Source organism: Pempheris klunzingeri, chromosome 15, assembly GCF_042242105.1.
Source record: "Pempheris klunzingeri isolate RE-2024b chromosome 15, fPemKlu1.hap1, whole genome shotgun sequence".
NCBI classification, from domain to species: Eukaryota; Metazoa; Chordata; class Actinopteri; order Acropomatiformes; family Pempheridae; genus Pempheris; species Pempheris klunzingeri.
In genome coordinates this window covers 3,471,910-3,486,041 of record NC_092026.1, presented here as the reverse complement: position 1 = coordinate 3,486,041, position 14,132 = coordinate 3,471,910, and the positions used below count along the sequence as shown (strand labels likewise).

The 14,132-nt window shown below is 45.2% G+C and overlaps 2 protein-coding genes across 2 annotated transcripts; one reads left to right on the top strand and one right to left on the bottom strand.

Moving 5' to 3' along the window:
* Positions 1-40: 40 nt before the first annotated feature.
* mgst3a (microsomal glutathione S-transferase 3a) lies at positions 41-1,951 on the bottom strand. Its single transcript, XM_070845179.1, has 6 exons — positions 1,855-1,951; positions 1,460-1,585; positions 1,196-1,269; positions 1,023-1,080; positions 691-763; positions 41-589 (listed from the first exon to the last, which is right to left on the bottom strand). Exons 2-6 carry the CDS (start codon positions 1,574-1,576, stop codon positions 450-452), a joined length of 462 nt encoding a protein of 153 aa, XP_070701280.1. The 5' UTR covers positions 1,577-1,585; positions 1,855-1,951; the 3' UTR covers positions 41-449.
* A 3,955-nt stretch (positions 1,952-5,906) lies between these two features.
* On the top strand, positions 5,907-13,289 carry LOC139214854 (leucine-rich repeat-containing protein 52-like). Its single transcript, XM_070845786.1, has 2 exons — positions 5,907-6,555; positions 12,961-13,289. Exons 1-2 carry the CDS (start codon positions 5,907-5,909, stop codon positions 13,287-13,289), a joined length of 978 nt encoding a protein of 325 aa, XP_070701887.1.
* Positions 13,290-14,132: the final 843 nt, after the last annotated feature.

Sequence of the window (14,132 nt, the reverse complement as noted above, 5' to 3'; positions counted from 1 at the left end):
TGAGAAACAATACGTCAGAAAATAAAAAGATAAACCATGATTGGATTTGTGAAGTCTTTTACTCGACATAACATTTTGGACGGATCATTTTCAGGTATTCATTCAATGTACAAAATGTGACTAAGCAAATGCAAACATGATATTCCATATAAATGCAGCATGACATTCTGTCGCAGAGGGCTGAAGTCCCTCTAAACTGTATTACAGCATCTTCATTAGTGTATTGCAAAAGGGACAGGTAATATGACAAGTGTGGCTAACTAATGTAAAGGTTCGGAATGATGCACGTTGTAGGAGTGCCGATCAGCGAGTGCACGCCTCCATTCCTGGAGAACTGGTCAGGTCACCTGTCACCAACTGTTACACTGGTCAGAGGTTAGCGCACATGTTTCATGGGTTACGCAGCGTGGCTTCGATTATATGGTGAACGACCGAGTGAGCCGTCCCCACTAGCAGCAGTCAGCATGACGGAAGGGGCCCATCCGAGGTCCCGTCCAGCCCAGCAGGTGGCGGCCGAAGTTGACTGTGGTCAGCATCATCCCGAGGAAAGCCACGTTGCCGAAGGCACCACGCATTCTTTTTTTAGGATCTGATTGAGATTAATTTTAATTAAAACAGCACATTTGTACCCTGCTTTACTTACAAAACAGAAAATATGAATGAAACATGAACTTCTCAACATGTTCTTACCTCCTGTGGAGTACCCATGTGCGTACACCTCTCTGCTTATGACCCACACAGCTCCAAGTCCACTGACCAGACGCTGTGATAAGCGCACACACACACACACACACACACACACACACACACACACACACACACACACACACACACACACACACACACACACACACACACACACACACACACACACACACACACAGTATTTTATTAGTGTGTACATTTCTTCCTGAAACCCTGCATATCATCATCCTCTCAGTCAAAAAACATGATTACTCAACTTCTGCGCTTTAAAAGATTTTGTACAAACAGTAATATAACAAAAAACAAAATCAACTTACAGGACAATGGAAGCCACCGACAAGAAGGAAGAAGAGAAAGGCGGGGTAGACCTCCAGGCTGCCGAGAGGTGATAACAAGCATGTTAACTTTCACCTCGTTTGTCATGAATCATGGAGTCAGTCAGTGTGTGTGTGTGTGTGTGTGTGTGTGTGTGTGAATGTGATGTACGTACGTGTTCTGGTGCGCGCGCTGGATGCAGTTGAAGATGTTTCCAGTTTCTGGGTCGTCACTGTACATCTGAGGATACTGTAGAGAGAGGAGAGTTCACTGGTTCACAAAGTCACTGTAGTCTGAGAGCGTGTGAGCAGACTGTGGCTGTGCTGTGGGGTTAGAATGGGTGGCTGCACCTTTAAAAACTACCATACAACTACATGGTGCTGCACCTTTAAAAACTACCATACAACTACATGGTGCTGCTCATTTCACCTGTGCTCACCTGCACATTGTACTTCTTGCGGGCTTTGCCAACTTTGATGGCCAGATGTCCAATCATCACGGCACTGGCAACTCCAGTTAACACCACATATCCATACTCTTTGGAAAGCGCACCCATCCTGACAAACTGTAAACAGGGACAACAACATGGCCTCATCAGTTTGGGCTCCAACACACTTTATTCGCACCAAAGCTTGACTCTTTAGTTTTAAAGGCAATAACACAGTACAGCATTTCCACACCTATGAATGCACGACATGTAGGTGAGAGAGGAGAGCAAAGCAGAAGAGCCAGAGGTCGAACAAGGACGGCAGCTGACACCACTGACGTTTGGGAGGAAACACGAAGAACAGACAAGTGATGAAGAGGAGTCACTGCTGCAGGAGGTTCACTCACCTTACGGAGAGGTGGTCAGTGCGCGGGGCCGAGGGCAGTGACACTCAGGTGGGAACACGGAACTCACCGCGAACACACTCAAGTTTCCTCCTGGAAATGTGTCCGTGTGCGTGAAGGATTACGTAACACAGACACGCAGCGTGGGCGTGGCGGCACCGCCCACACTGTCTGTGGTCCGGGAGGAAAGGTGGCCCACTGATTTTATGGCTAATAAGTGCTAAAACGTCCTCTGTCTGTCTGTCTGTCTGTCTGTCTGTCTCTCTCTCTCTCTCTCTCTCTCTCTGTGTGTGTGTGTGGTTGCTGCACGCATGGAAACATTTCCTCAAATACTCAGTTCCACTTCTCTGACATGCGCAGTAGACCGCAGGTGAGCTGTGTTGCTATGGTGTGTACGCCGGTTACCCTGGCAACCAGCTGAGACAGGGCAGTCCTCATGATGACTTTATGAAATATTACTAATATAAACAGTGTTTAGAGGCATCAGTAATGATAATCCAATGATATCACACGTGACACTTCTGCATTATGAGTACTTCCGCTTTTATTAGACTTCTTAAAGGACATTTTAAGTTGCAACACAAGCAGTAAGAGTGTAATACAAGTGGTAAGAGTGCAATACAAGTAGTGAGAGTGCAATACAAGTAGTGAGAGTGCAACACAAGCAGTAAGAGTGCAACACAAGTAGTGAGAGTGCAATACAAGCAGTAAGAGTGCAACACAAGCAGGAAGAATGCAACACAAGCAGTAAGAGTGCAATACAAGTGGTAAGAGTGCAACACAAGTAGTGAGAGTGCAACACAAGTAGTGAGAGTGCAACACAAGTAGTGAGAGTGCAATACAAGCAGTAAGAGTGCAACACAAGTAGTGAGAGTGCAACACAAGTAGTGAGAGTGCAATACAAGCAGTAAGAGTGCAACACAAGTAGTGAGAGTGCAACACAAGTAGTGAGAGTGCAACACAAGTAGTGAGAGTGCAATACAAGCAGTAAGAGTGCAACACAAGTAGTGAGAGTGCAACACAAGCAGTAAGAGTGCAACACAAGTAGTGAGAGTGCAACACAAGTAGTGAGAGTGCAACACAAGTAGTGAGAGTGCAATACAAGCAGTAAGAGTGCAACACAAGCAGTAAGAGTGCAACACAAGTGGTAAGAGTGCAATAGGAGCAGTAATAACTCTACGTTTGTGCTTTTACTCCACTGAGATTTACAATACATGACGTTCTTTGTAGAGAAGAATACTAGAAATATGTATCATTTATCTAATTAAATTATACTATTTTCTTATGATAAAAAACAAGAGAGAGAGAGACGGTGTGGTTGCATATATGGGTTCTCTCTTCTGGAGATAGATTAATTAATACTTCAAAAGATGATTCAGTATGGTTAGTTATTATCAGATGCTGCTGATATAAAGTGGTGGGTCTGAGAGTCCAGTTACCTGGACAGTATTTGCTTTATATGTGACTGACATCCGTTTATCTGACAGCTTCAGCTTTTACTGCACAGTTGATCCTTTTTTATGACGGACAGTTTGACTTGGCAGGAAAAGCACAGCTGCAGGTAATAACATTAATGATGGTTTCATCCTTTTGAAGTGGACTAGTTCGCCGATCCAGCTCACTAAACCAGGGCCCTGATCGTAAAAATGAATCTGAAGGCAGCCAGAAAATGTGCCCTCTGTTCAGGCGGCCAGGCCAGAGTTCCTTAATGAGTTTCACTGTTAGTGTTTGTGACATATTATATTATATTATATTACATTTACTTTATTTGACCTGTGACATACTTGATATGGCAGCACTTGTTGGAAGTGGACCAGCCCGTGTTTCAAAAACAGGTTTCATGAAAGCAGATTGTCCACTGAGATAAATACGGGAGACAAGTCCTTGCAGCTACGGGGAAAACATGACCAACATGCTCTCAGCAAAGGGATTACAAAACCAAACAAAGTGACACCCATGTCTGACAGCCTGCTTTATACCCAGCTTCTCTTTCATATTTCGCAATTCATCTGGTATACTGATGTAGAATGACTGAATCAAAGAATTAGACGGCCGTGTTTACACCAATAACAAATCAGTCCTGTGGTGGCTGCATGATGCCAGGAGGAGAAATGTGAACAGAGGGAGTTATGAGAGTGCAGATGAAGACAGTGTGTGGTTTACTGGAGACACATGCAGCCTGTATTTTAAGGAGGTTTATTGGACCTGTTGTATTTGCTGTTAATTATATATATGACTTTTAACTTCCCCCCCATTTCTGTCCCTTTAAGAGGCCTTAAAGCTGTTAAAATCTTCCTCTTCTACCGAGCCTGTCTGTTTCATATGTGCAGTGTCTTGCGCCCCATTTTATACACAATGTCCCAAAATTCAGCACAACATATCTGATATCTTTGGAAACTTTGGATCTCCTCCGGAAGCTCTAAAGGTTTGAATAGTGTTTGACTGAACTGAGTGTTCAGAGGTTAAACTGTAAATCAGTATTTATAATGTGGATACATTTGGATGGGCCTATGCAGGGGTCTTGTGCGTCCAGGCGTCAAAAAAGAAAGAATAACAGAAGGCTGTTGCATGACAGCTGCACACTGTGTAAAACACTAGCAAGTCTTCGTCACTAGATGTCCTCATGTAGTCACTGAATATCCCTGACGCAAAACAGCTGTGTGGATTAGTTCAGTCCACAGGATGGCAAGTGTGAAAAAGCATTAGGTTATGCATGCCTACGGGCTTCCTGCTCTAGTTTTTTGACAACTGGAAATGCAAGCAGAAAAAAAAAACCAGGCTAGAAATTAAATTTTGTGGATGTGAGAGAGAAAGAGCGAGCGTGGTCAGGGTGCAGCGGGCTGTCGACTGTCTCCTCGGAGGGGTAGGGGGTTCTTTCACAGGCTGTCAGCGGCACATCTGCCCTCCTCCTCCTCCATCATGCTGAGTCTGATTCAGCACTTCAACACCTACACAGAGAACCAAGAATAGATTCAGGACTCATACCGAGACTGGAGAGAGGAGAAAAACAACTGCGGCCTGAGACCACCTTGTCCCATCTCATCTCGTCCCATCATCTGCTGGCTGTGGCACAGCGTGAATTGGGCGGTTTGGTTGCCTATGGCTTATATATGTCAGTCATTATTGTAAAAGCCTCATTGCACATAGAGGTCTGAGTGGTGTAGATTGGCTGGTAGGAGCCCCCACCGCTCCCAAGACATTATTACTGCTCCACTCTCTGGTTTCCAAAGCCTGGAAACCTGTGTGATCTGATCACATGCAACACGCTTCCTATAGGTGTCAGATAGATGCACCTGCACACACATCTGAGGCAGGCTGATTAGAAAAGAGCCATATCCAGCACACATATGTTTACATTCACTGACACACACACACACACACACACACACACACACCTGAGGCATGTGCAGCTGGTGATCACTGTGCCTCCAGCTGGTGATTGTAGGTCATCTTTAGGTTCCACATCTATGCATGGATTAGACTTCTCTGGCCTCCATATTTTTTTTTTTAGGTTTCAGTTCCATTGCCTGCGCTGTTCAGAGCTTCCCCCCCTCGCTCCATCTCACTCCAGAGCCTGAGATCACTCCACAACGCACCCCCTCCTCCTCCTTCCCCCCACCCCACCCTCGCCCGCCGCGCAGTTCAGTGCGCCCCCCTCATTTGGATTCAGTTTCGGAGGAGCGAGACGATGGCAAACACGTTGTGGAACAACTGTCCGTGATCATTGCGGCCAGCGCAGCATGAGAGGTCGTTGTGAGCGTTTACAGCGTGAGAATATCTGTGATCCGGCGGAGGAAGCCGATGAATATATGTCATCTGAAGCGGCATGAAGGCATCTGGCTGTCAAGTCCCAGACAGTGGATGCGCGCCGGATCCAGAGCCAACGACAGGATGAACTGAGACATTACGCGCGAGAGGTTGCCACGGGCGAGCGTTAGGTTTGACCTCTGTGGAAATCATTTCTGGAACAAACAACTTGGTGAGGATGTATCAATGAAGAATGTGACTGCGCCTGACTCTCTCCTAACGGGGTGGATGAAGCCCTCGGCGGTGTCATGCGTCTTGCCCCGCAGCCAAGCGCGCAACCCTTGCGGCTCATAGCTCTGCTCCTCCTCGCCACGGGGGTGAACACCTCCCCGGTGCTGTCTTCGGGCTGCCCGGACAGGTGTGTGTGTGATGACCAGCTGGTGGTTCAATGCGCTGGGCAGCACCTGACCACCTTCCCGGTCAACTTGCCACTGGCCACGCGGCAGCTCATCATCTCCAACAACCGCATCGTGGAGCTGCCGCCGCTTGCGCTCAACTACCTCTCCGATCTGGTGTACCTGGACTGCAGCAACAATTCCCTGACGGAGATATCCGAGTCCACGTTTGGGAATCTACGGAAGCTGGCCTACCTGGACCTCTCCTTCAACACTTTGACCCGGATCGAGGACAGGACGTTCGGGCCCCTCTCCAGCCTGGTGATGCTGAGGATGACGGACAACCCGGGGCTCTCGGAGATCCATCCGGACGCCTTTGCGGAGAACGCGGCCCTGCAGGTGCTGGATGTGAGCAGGAACAACCTGACGGTCCTCAACATCACCTCCCTGATCGCGCTGTCCACCCTGCGCTCCGTGGGGCTCAGCGGGAACCCGTGGAGCTGCGAGTGCGACAACGAGGACCTGTGCCTGTGGGTCCACCTGGAGGGCTTCAAGTTCCAAGGTTTTACCTGTTCATTATTCCCTTTTATCCTAATGTCCAATAACGTGACTTAAACACAACATGGTGCCTTTTTCAGTACCAAGTGGATCCCAGAGAGCCAATCACATAGAAGGACTCCAGTTATTAATTATTATCATATCCGGTTATGTAAACTATTGCTGGTTTGTGCCTCTCCAGTGAAAACACGGAACGCTTATTAATCTTAAACCCTTTCACACAAGAGATTCAGCTGGAGGTGATCTGGAAAGAGAAAGCAGAGTTAAAGAGGCCCCATTGGTTAAGTGTTTAAAAGTCTTAACTAATGGTGTTATAACTGCTACATACATGATTTATTAATGCTTTCTATATCAGTTGTAAGACATCAGTAAGGCCAACCTTTGGGTTGCCAGGTTGTGAAAAATCCTTCTTGCTGGATCAACCTGTTACAGCAGGAAATGATCCACTAGGCCTCCTACTGACCCCCATTCCTCCCACTCTCTGTGGATGTGCATGGTTAGCATTTGATTAAACTTGCCTGAATAATAACAAAGGCCTTAAAATTACATTTGGACATATTTCTCCATCCTCTTCACGGTTTTAAAATAAAGCAGGACCCACCTGAAGGGCCTCATCATGTCACTTGATGTGCTTTAGTGCTGTATATTCCCAAATATACTGTATTTGCAATGAAGTGGCATTAACCAGTTGCTGGTTTGTATTCTCCTCCAGCATCATGACGACCCTGAAATGGTCAAATATGTATTAACCCTTTATAAAACCTATATAACCTTGTTATAAAGGGTGCCTTATTAAAAGGTGGAACCAAAGAGAAAAAAGAGGGGGTAGAAAACAAGTCATTCCCAATACGATGGCAGTAAAAGTCTCCCTCTGAGCCCTTCAAGGAAGAAATGGATTGCTAGAATTCCCTCACATTACTTAAAAACTCCCACTCACACACAGCTGATAATATCATGGCATCATCACCCACAATTCAGCAATTCACACTAGCTGCAGCAGATTCGTCGTGCCGTGCAAAAGATGTTGATGCACCCGGATACGTGTGCACGCGTTTGTAACCATCATGCAGTTTGACGAAGGCTGCAAAGTTCACCCCTTTCTCAGCTTTCAGTGGGATGAGACGCAGGTGACGGCAGCGGAGCGTGACAGCAGTCAGACTATCAAATGACAAAGAGGGTGAAAGAAGATCGGAGGCAGGGAGCCATTTGATTTCTGCCAACTGTGTTCATTAATTCAAACAACCGTCAAACAACCATCTTCTTATTTAGTCTCATCTTGAAATGATTAATCAATCTCTATTCTATCCAGCTATTAGGACACCGTGCAGCAGATGTGATGACTGGAGCTCAGCTGCACCTTCAAAATGTTGATCTGCATTTGTTTTATTACTGTCCAGCTGACAAATGTGTCTGATACTCAACAATCTTTCTCACTCGGAGTTATTATGCTCATGTTTTGGTGTGGATGTGTCACTATGCAAAAGGGCAAGCGGCTATTTATAGTGTGCTTTACTGAGCAGTCATAATTCTAACACCATAGCTATAATACAACCGCCACGCTTACTGAAAAGGCTTCCCCTGCTTCTATCTCCCACACACACTCACACACACACTCACACACACACACACACACACACACTATAGTTCAACATAGTCCCTCTGCAGCTTAGGCCGAATCCAAAACGAGTCCTGCAAGAGCTGTCCTATTTTCCTGCTGCTCATTGCCTTTTGTCTAGCTTAATTTGGAGTGGAGCCTCTTCCAGTGACAGCTGCCAGCGAGGGAGAAGGCGGACACACAGATATAGATACACACACACACATTCTCCACCTCTGTTATGTATGCACGCGGTCTGTCCATCTCTTTTCGAGCAGACAGCGCAGACAACACCTTATTCTCTTGAGCAGAGTGCCTTGTGTTATTAAGACATAAATGGACACGCGTGCACACAGGTTTTCCCAATACACATTCACTGACTCACACACACACACACAAACAGATAAAGCACACTTTCAGTGCTCGAGGGTGGGGGCAGCGAAGGAGAACATGCTGGAGATGACTGTGTTTCGCCTGCGAGTCCTCTCTCCGGAGCCTTGTTATCTCTCGTCTGGGTCTCACCTGGCTGGTTCATGCAACACAGCTCGCTTGTCTCCTCAGTTTAGGAAACGCATCAATAGCAAGCGAGAGTCATGAGCGAGCGAGAGACAGGGAGAGAGTGTGTGAGTGTGTGAGAGAGAGAGAGAGAGACAGAGAGAGAGAGAGAGAGGGGAAGCTTCAGGAAGGAACCAACAGATTCTCCTCTGTCTCGCCTTCCTGGCTGGATTAGCACTCTCTCAGCTGTTATATAAGGAGAGCGTCTAGAAATAGAGCAGAGTGTGGAAGGAAGGGGGGAAGGAGGGAGGGAAAAGCCCTCTTCTTTGATGCTGGTCCCTTTGGGGGGAGGGAGGGAGGAGGGGGTGAAGCCAGAAGGGTTTCCTTCCCTAGCTGTCAGACACACACACACACACATTAACAGTCTCTGCAAGGACAGAGAAAGGAGATGGGAGAATTAAGTCTTGTGGAAGGGGTTTGCACATGTGTATATGTTAAGAGGGTGTGTGTGTGTGTGTGTGTGTGTGTGTGTGTGTATACTTGTGATAGTTAGAGCCAGAGCATATTGTGTGAACAGTGCACAGCAGCAGCCTTTGAGAGGATCAGAGTAGGCTTTGAATTCTTGGTGGTAGATGGAGCTTAGAGGAGCTGACTGTCGTCGTGTTCTTCAGCCGCACGCTCGTTTTCACGTCGGTGAGCCAGAAGCAGGCGAACGTCTCTGAGGATAAGAATGGAGATTTATGCACTGAGTGGATAATGTGTTGGGAAAAGTGTGCGTTTCAGACGTCCTATGAATTAAATTTGTCAAGTGATTTGATTGAAGGCTACGGTACGATCCCTCTCACCCTTTGTCATATCACACCTCCCACCAGCCTGAGTCAGTTATAACACCTTAACACCTCCTGCTGCCACGGAGAGCATGAAAAGTAGCTAGCAAGCTAGCAGAGAAGTTGAAATAGTTAGCCTCTAGAGAGGATAGACGTTTGAACGCCTAAAATTAATGGATTAACGGGTGAAATTCTTAGCTAAGAAGCGGATAAATGGCTTAAATAGTTAGCCAAGAAAGCCATTTGAAATAATTAGCTAAAATTAATGGATAAACAAGTGAGTTGGCTGAAAGTAATCGGCTGCATATGTGGTTGAAATAACTTTGTAAAAGTAGGTTACTGGATAAACTGAGAGTAATAAAGTGGATAAACTGATAAATAAGTGGAAAAATGGTTTAGATAAACAGCTGAAAGTAATGGATGAAGAGACATTAGCTAAAAGTGATGGATAAATAGTGACACTTCAACTGTAACAGTAAGAATAACTGTAGTAATAAAATTAATAAAACCAACTAAACTTTTTATGAAAAATGATCTTCTCATCTGATGGGACCCACTAATCTTTATAAACAGAAGGGACAAGACTTTTGATACAGGAAGCATCTGGGTTTTCATTTGTACTCCATTTGCAGTCTGAGCAGTATTGACCAATCAGGTTCGAGCACCAGTCAGTGTGGAGAGCAAAAGAAGCTGAACAAATTGGCCCAAATGCCGTCTGGGAACCCATCAGCTGTCATCTCACACATCAAAATGTGTGCATTCCTTTAGATACATGCTTATAGAGATTAGCTGAACTGTCGTGTGGTTGCCCGGCCTGGAGATCCATTATCCATTATCTGGATAACGGATGGCTGGCTACGCCACAAGTCCAGAAAAATAGACTCTTGCCCCCAAAGGCTAAGTAGCTAATGGGTTCTGAGATTGGAGGACCACTAATCTTAAGGATGTTTTTGTGCAATGAGAGCTTGTGCCTCTGCAGTCAGCAAGCAAGAATCAGTGAAACTTAATCCAGTTCTATACCATTAACATCAAACATTTAGAGGGCGATAACTACAGCATATCTATAACACTATTAAATATGAATTATTCACGTTAGATTTGAACAATGTCATGCAAGTATGCAGCTTTTCTGCCACCTTTACCCAAAATATCTTGCAGAATGCACCGTGCAGGGAGCTTCTCATTAAGCCCATATTCACACAAAGTCACAGCAAAATATGCTAATGAATTAGAATATTGTATTGTAAAGCTGTTGGTGTAGAAATAAGGTTACAGAAAACTGTTCCCTGTGCAGAAACTTCCAGGTCTTTTGATGTCTCCCAGTGGGAATTTCCCCCAGCGCAAAAAAAAAACAGAAGCTAATTAAAAACAGTGGCCGTATGGAGATGCCAGCGCTGTGTTGTGTTGTGTTGTGCTCAGTTTCGGCTCACAGTAACAAAAGACTCAGCCAGGCTCCTGGATTATTCTCTGAAAAATGGCTTCTCTTGTCAGCTGCTGCAGAGCTCAACAGCCGTCGTGTGGCGTATTTAATTTTGACTGATAGGGGCTTTTTAAATTGTATCCATCTACTGTAGTTTCTCTGAAAGAGAAGGAACTCAACATTTTTTGTCAGGATTTTTGGATTTCAGCTCAGTCTTAGTCGTAGTCATACCCTGTGCCTGACGAAGAGAGACCCTATTATCTGTTGGTTTCAGGAAGACACAAAGGCCCAAGTCACTCTCTAATCTCCACGGGGAGAAAGGAGTTTGAATAATTCCTCCATGATTTTTGTTTCCTTTTGGTAATTTAATGCTGCATCAACTCGAGGCTGTAGTACACGGGAAGCTCCTGCAGCTTTGTGGTTTCCTGATAAAGAAGGCAGTATTGTTATGCCAGTGCACTTTTCTGCATTTTACTCTTTCAGCTGCGTCGAATGGAATACGTTAAGAATATCTTCAGCTCAGTTCTGAAGGCCATTTACAAATAAATGATATAAAGTGACACGCGTGAGTTATCTGACATATGATGCCATATGAATCACATTTCCCTTGCTGAGCTTACTTGTACATTTTAAAGGACATCAGCAGTTAAATGCACTTTAAAGGCCCTAAAACTAGATCAGTATCTTACTCTGAGTGGCAGGTTCTATATGAATTCTACATACAGAAACATAAAGATTTGTGTGTTTATGTCTTTGTCCTTGGTTTGCTCATTAGTCCGAGGTGGGCGGGGCTCAATTAGATCAAATTGATGCCACATATTTCTGTGTTTGAATCACAATATGATGTTATTTCTGTGTCCTAACAGCAAGCAACAAAATGTGTTTAAAGGCCATGTTTCCTATTGGACTGTCCTAACTCGCCGCATGCGTCGACAGAGACACACTGTGCTGTTTTGAGCTGCACTTTTGCCAGAACTATTGAGCTAACTCTGTCGCTTCAAAGCACCTTAATGGACAAGGAGCTGCCGATTTGTCAAGTTGAAATGAGGCGTTATCGGTATGGTGGCTCCTCATTTCACTGCAAAAACCTCAATAAGGTGGCAGCTGGCAAGAAGAAGAAGAAGAAGATCGCCAGAGAGCTGATATTGATAATAGCAATGAAGTTGCTGTTGGCGATATTGTGTAATTTCCAGGAGAAAAACATCTAAATATGACAATATTAAACGTGTTTTCAGTGTAAAAAGCACACTTTGACCTGAGTGGTTACGTCTCCAGTCTGATCTGGAGCACACAGCTTTGGTTTGTTTACATGATGACAACAAGAGAAGAGCGTCCAGTGTTACACGGGGCGACTATGGATGTGTAAACAGAACTGGGTACAGCACTGGAGGCTTTGTTCAAGCCAAAGAAGTTTGACGTCCTTGGTGTAAAAGTACCCAGATCTTTTGTATTGTTGGAGCATGCGTACTAGCGTCACAGACGTGCCAGCCATGGGGATAAGATGATTTAATCATGTGGCTCTTCTAGACTTTCCAAATGTTATTGAACCAAATGGATCAAATTCTGATGCCGAGATTGTGACTCTCCAAATAATGTATTCGCTGATTTACAGATGTCTCTTTCATGATGTCGGTATATGGGGGGGAAAAAAAGTGGCATCATGTGACGGACGCCATTGTTGTAATTACACATTTTGTAAAATCGTCTTCAAAGCCTGGCGCACCTCCTGGGGACGCTCGCTTGCTGTTAGGACACAGTGTTAGTGTCTATCAAAGGCCTCATTAAGCAGATTAGCTGCTGTTTCTTTCTTAATAGATAACAGTTTAGGATGTTTTGCCCAAACTTTAACTTTAATTGAACAGTGAATCATGAATATTTGCTGTAGAACCAAACATGATGTGGTGATTCTTTACTAAACATAAGCAATATTTCATACCTACAGACCTGATGCAGTTTGACTTGCTACTGGAAGGGACAGTTATGTGTATTTAATGTGTCCTAAACATGTATTATATTCTACTGTCCTGTGATGAATGCTGACTCATTGCTTGTTGGTGTGTGTCTGTGTGACAGAAGAGGGCCAGACGGTGTGTGGCTCACCTGCTGACATGCAGGGCCGTCGTCTGGGTGAGGTGGGCATCCAGCTACGGACGTTATGTCACCAGACTCTGGGCTCCTGGGACTACCTTTTCTTTGTTGTCATCGGCTTTGTCATCTTTGCCGCCGGCACCGTGTCGGCCTGGATGATGGGCGTTGTTATGGTGCTATACGAGCGCTACATCAAGAAGAAAGACGAACAGCTGGACGTGGACGACGAGGAGGAGGCCAGTGAGACGGGTCGTACCTCGCGGGCCAGGAGTGACCATGGCAACGGGAATTTGAAAACATCACATACTGTCTAAAACATTTAATCCCACTCTGCACGCCATGGATTCCCACAGTGCCTCCTGTCAACTTCCAGGACTGTCTGTGTAGTCCAGTGACCCACTGAGTATGTTAAACAGGCTCAGCTCTGAAAGAGAAAAGAGAGAGGACGTCATTCTTCTCCTTGTAATGTGATATCAGGTGATGACACGAACAATCTGGCTGCCATTGTGGAGGTCAAGCAGCCATTGGTTACTACTCTCTATGTATGCAAATGTGTGACTTTGCTTTACAGATTATTACTTTGTGATATTTGACTTGGACGTGGTGACATGGGGTGATGAAACAGCCACGCTGGTTATCTTGGAAGCATTTTGGACTGTGCACTAGTATCAGTGGTCACATTTACCAGCCTAAGAAGTAGTTTCACACTTTGGGAACTATGCTTGTTCAATTTCTTGCTGAGCGTTAGATGAGAGGATTGATACTCATATCTGTACGTTATATATGAAGCTACAGCCCGTCTTTATGCTAAGCTAGCTAGCCTAGACTGTATAAAAGAAGTGGACGTAGCTTACAGGTTTGAAAATTGAAGCCAATGCAGAAGTGCCTTAAACCTGCATTTTTCTAACAGCCAACAGGGGGTGAGACCCCACTGGCTTCAGTCCAGAGCCTATCAAAGTCTTGAGAAACTGTCCGCACTTCACACTTGATTTATTATCCCAGTAAACACTCTCCTAATGAGCTCATAGCCTTAGTCGCTAGTTTCAAGTCTTCTCCACTACAGCATGATGTTCATTTAGTAAATTATGGTCCCATTTGCAGGGTCAACAGAGTATGCAGGGAGTGCAGGAGGCGTGTCATGCCCAAACATACCTGAT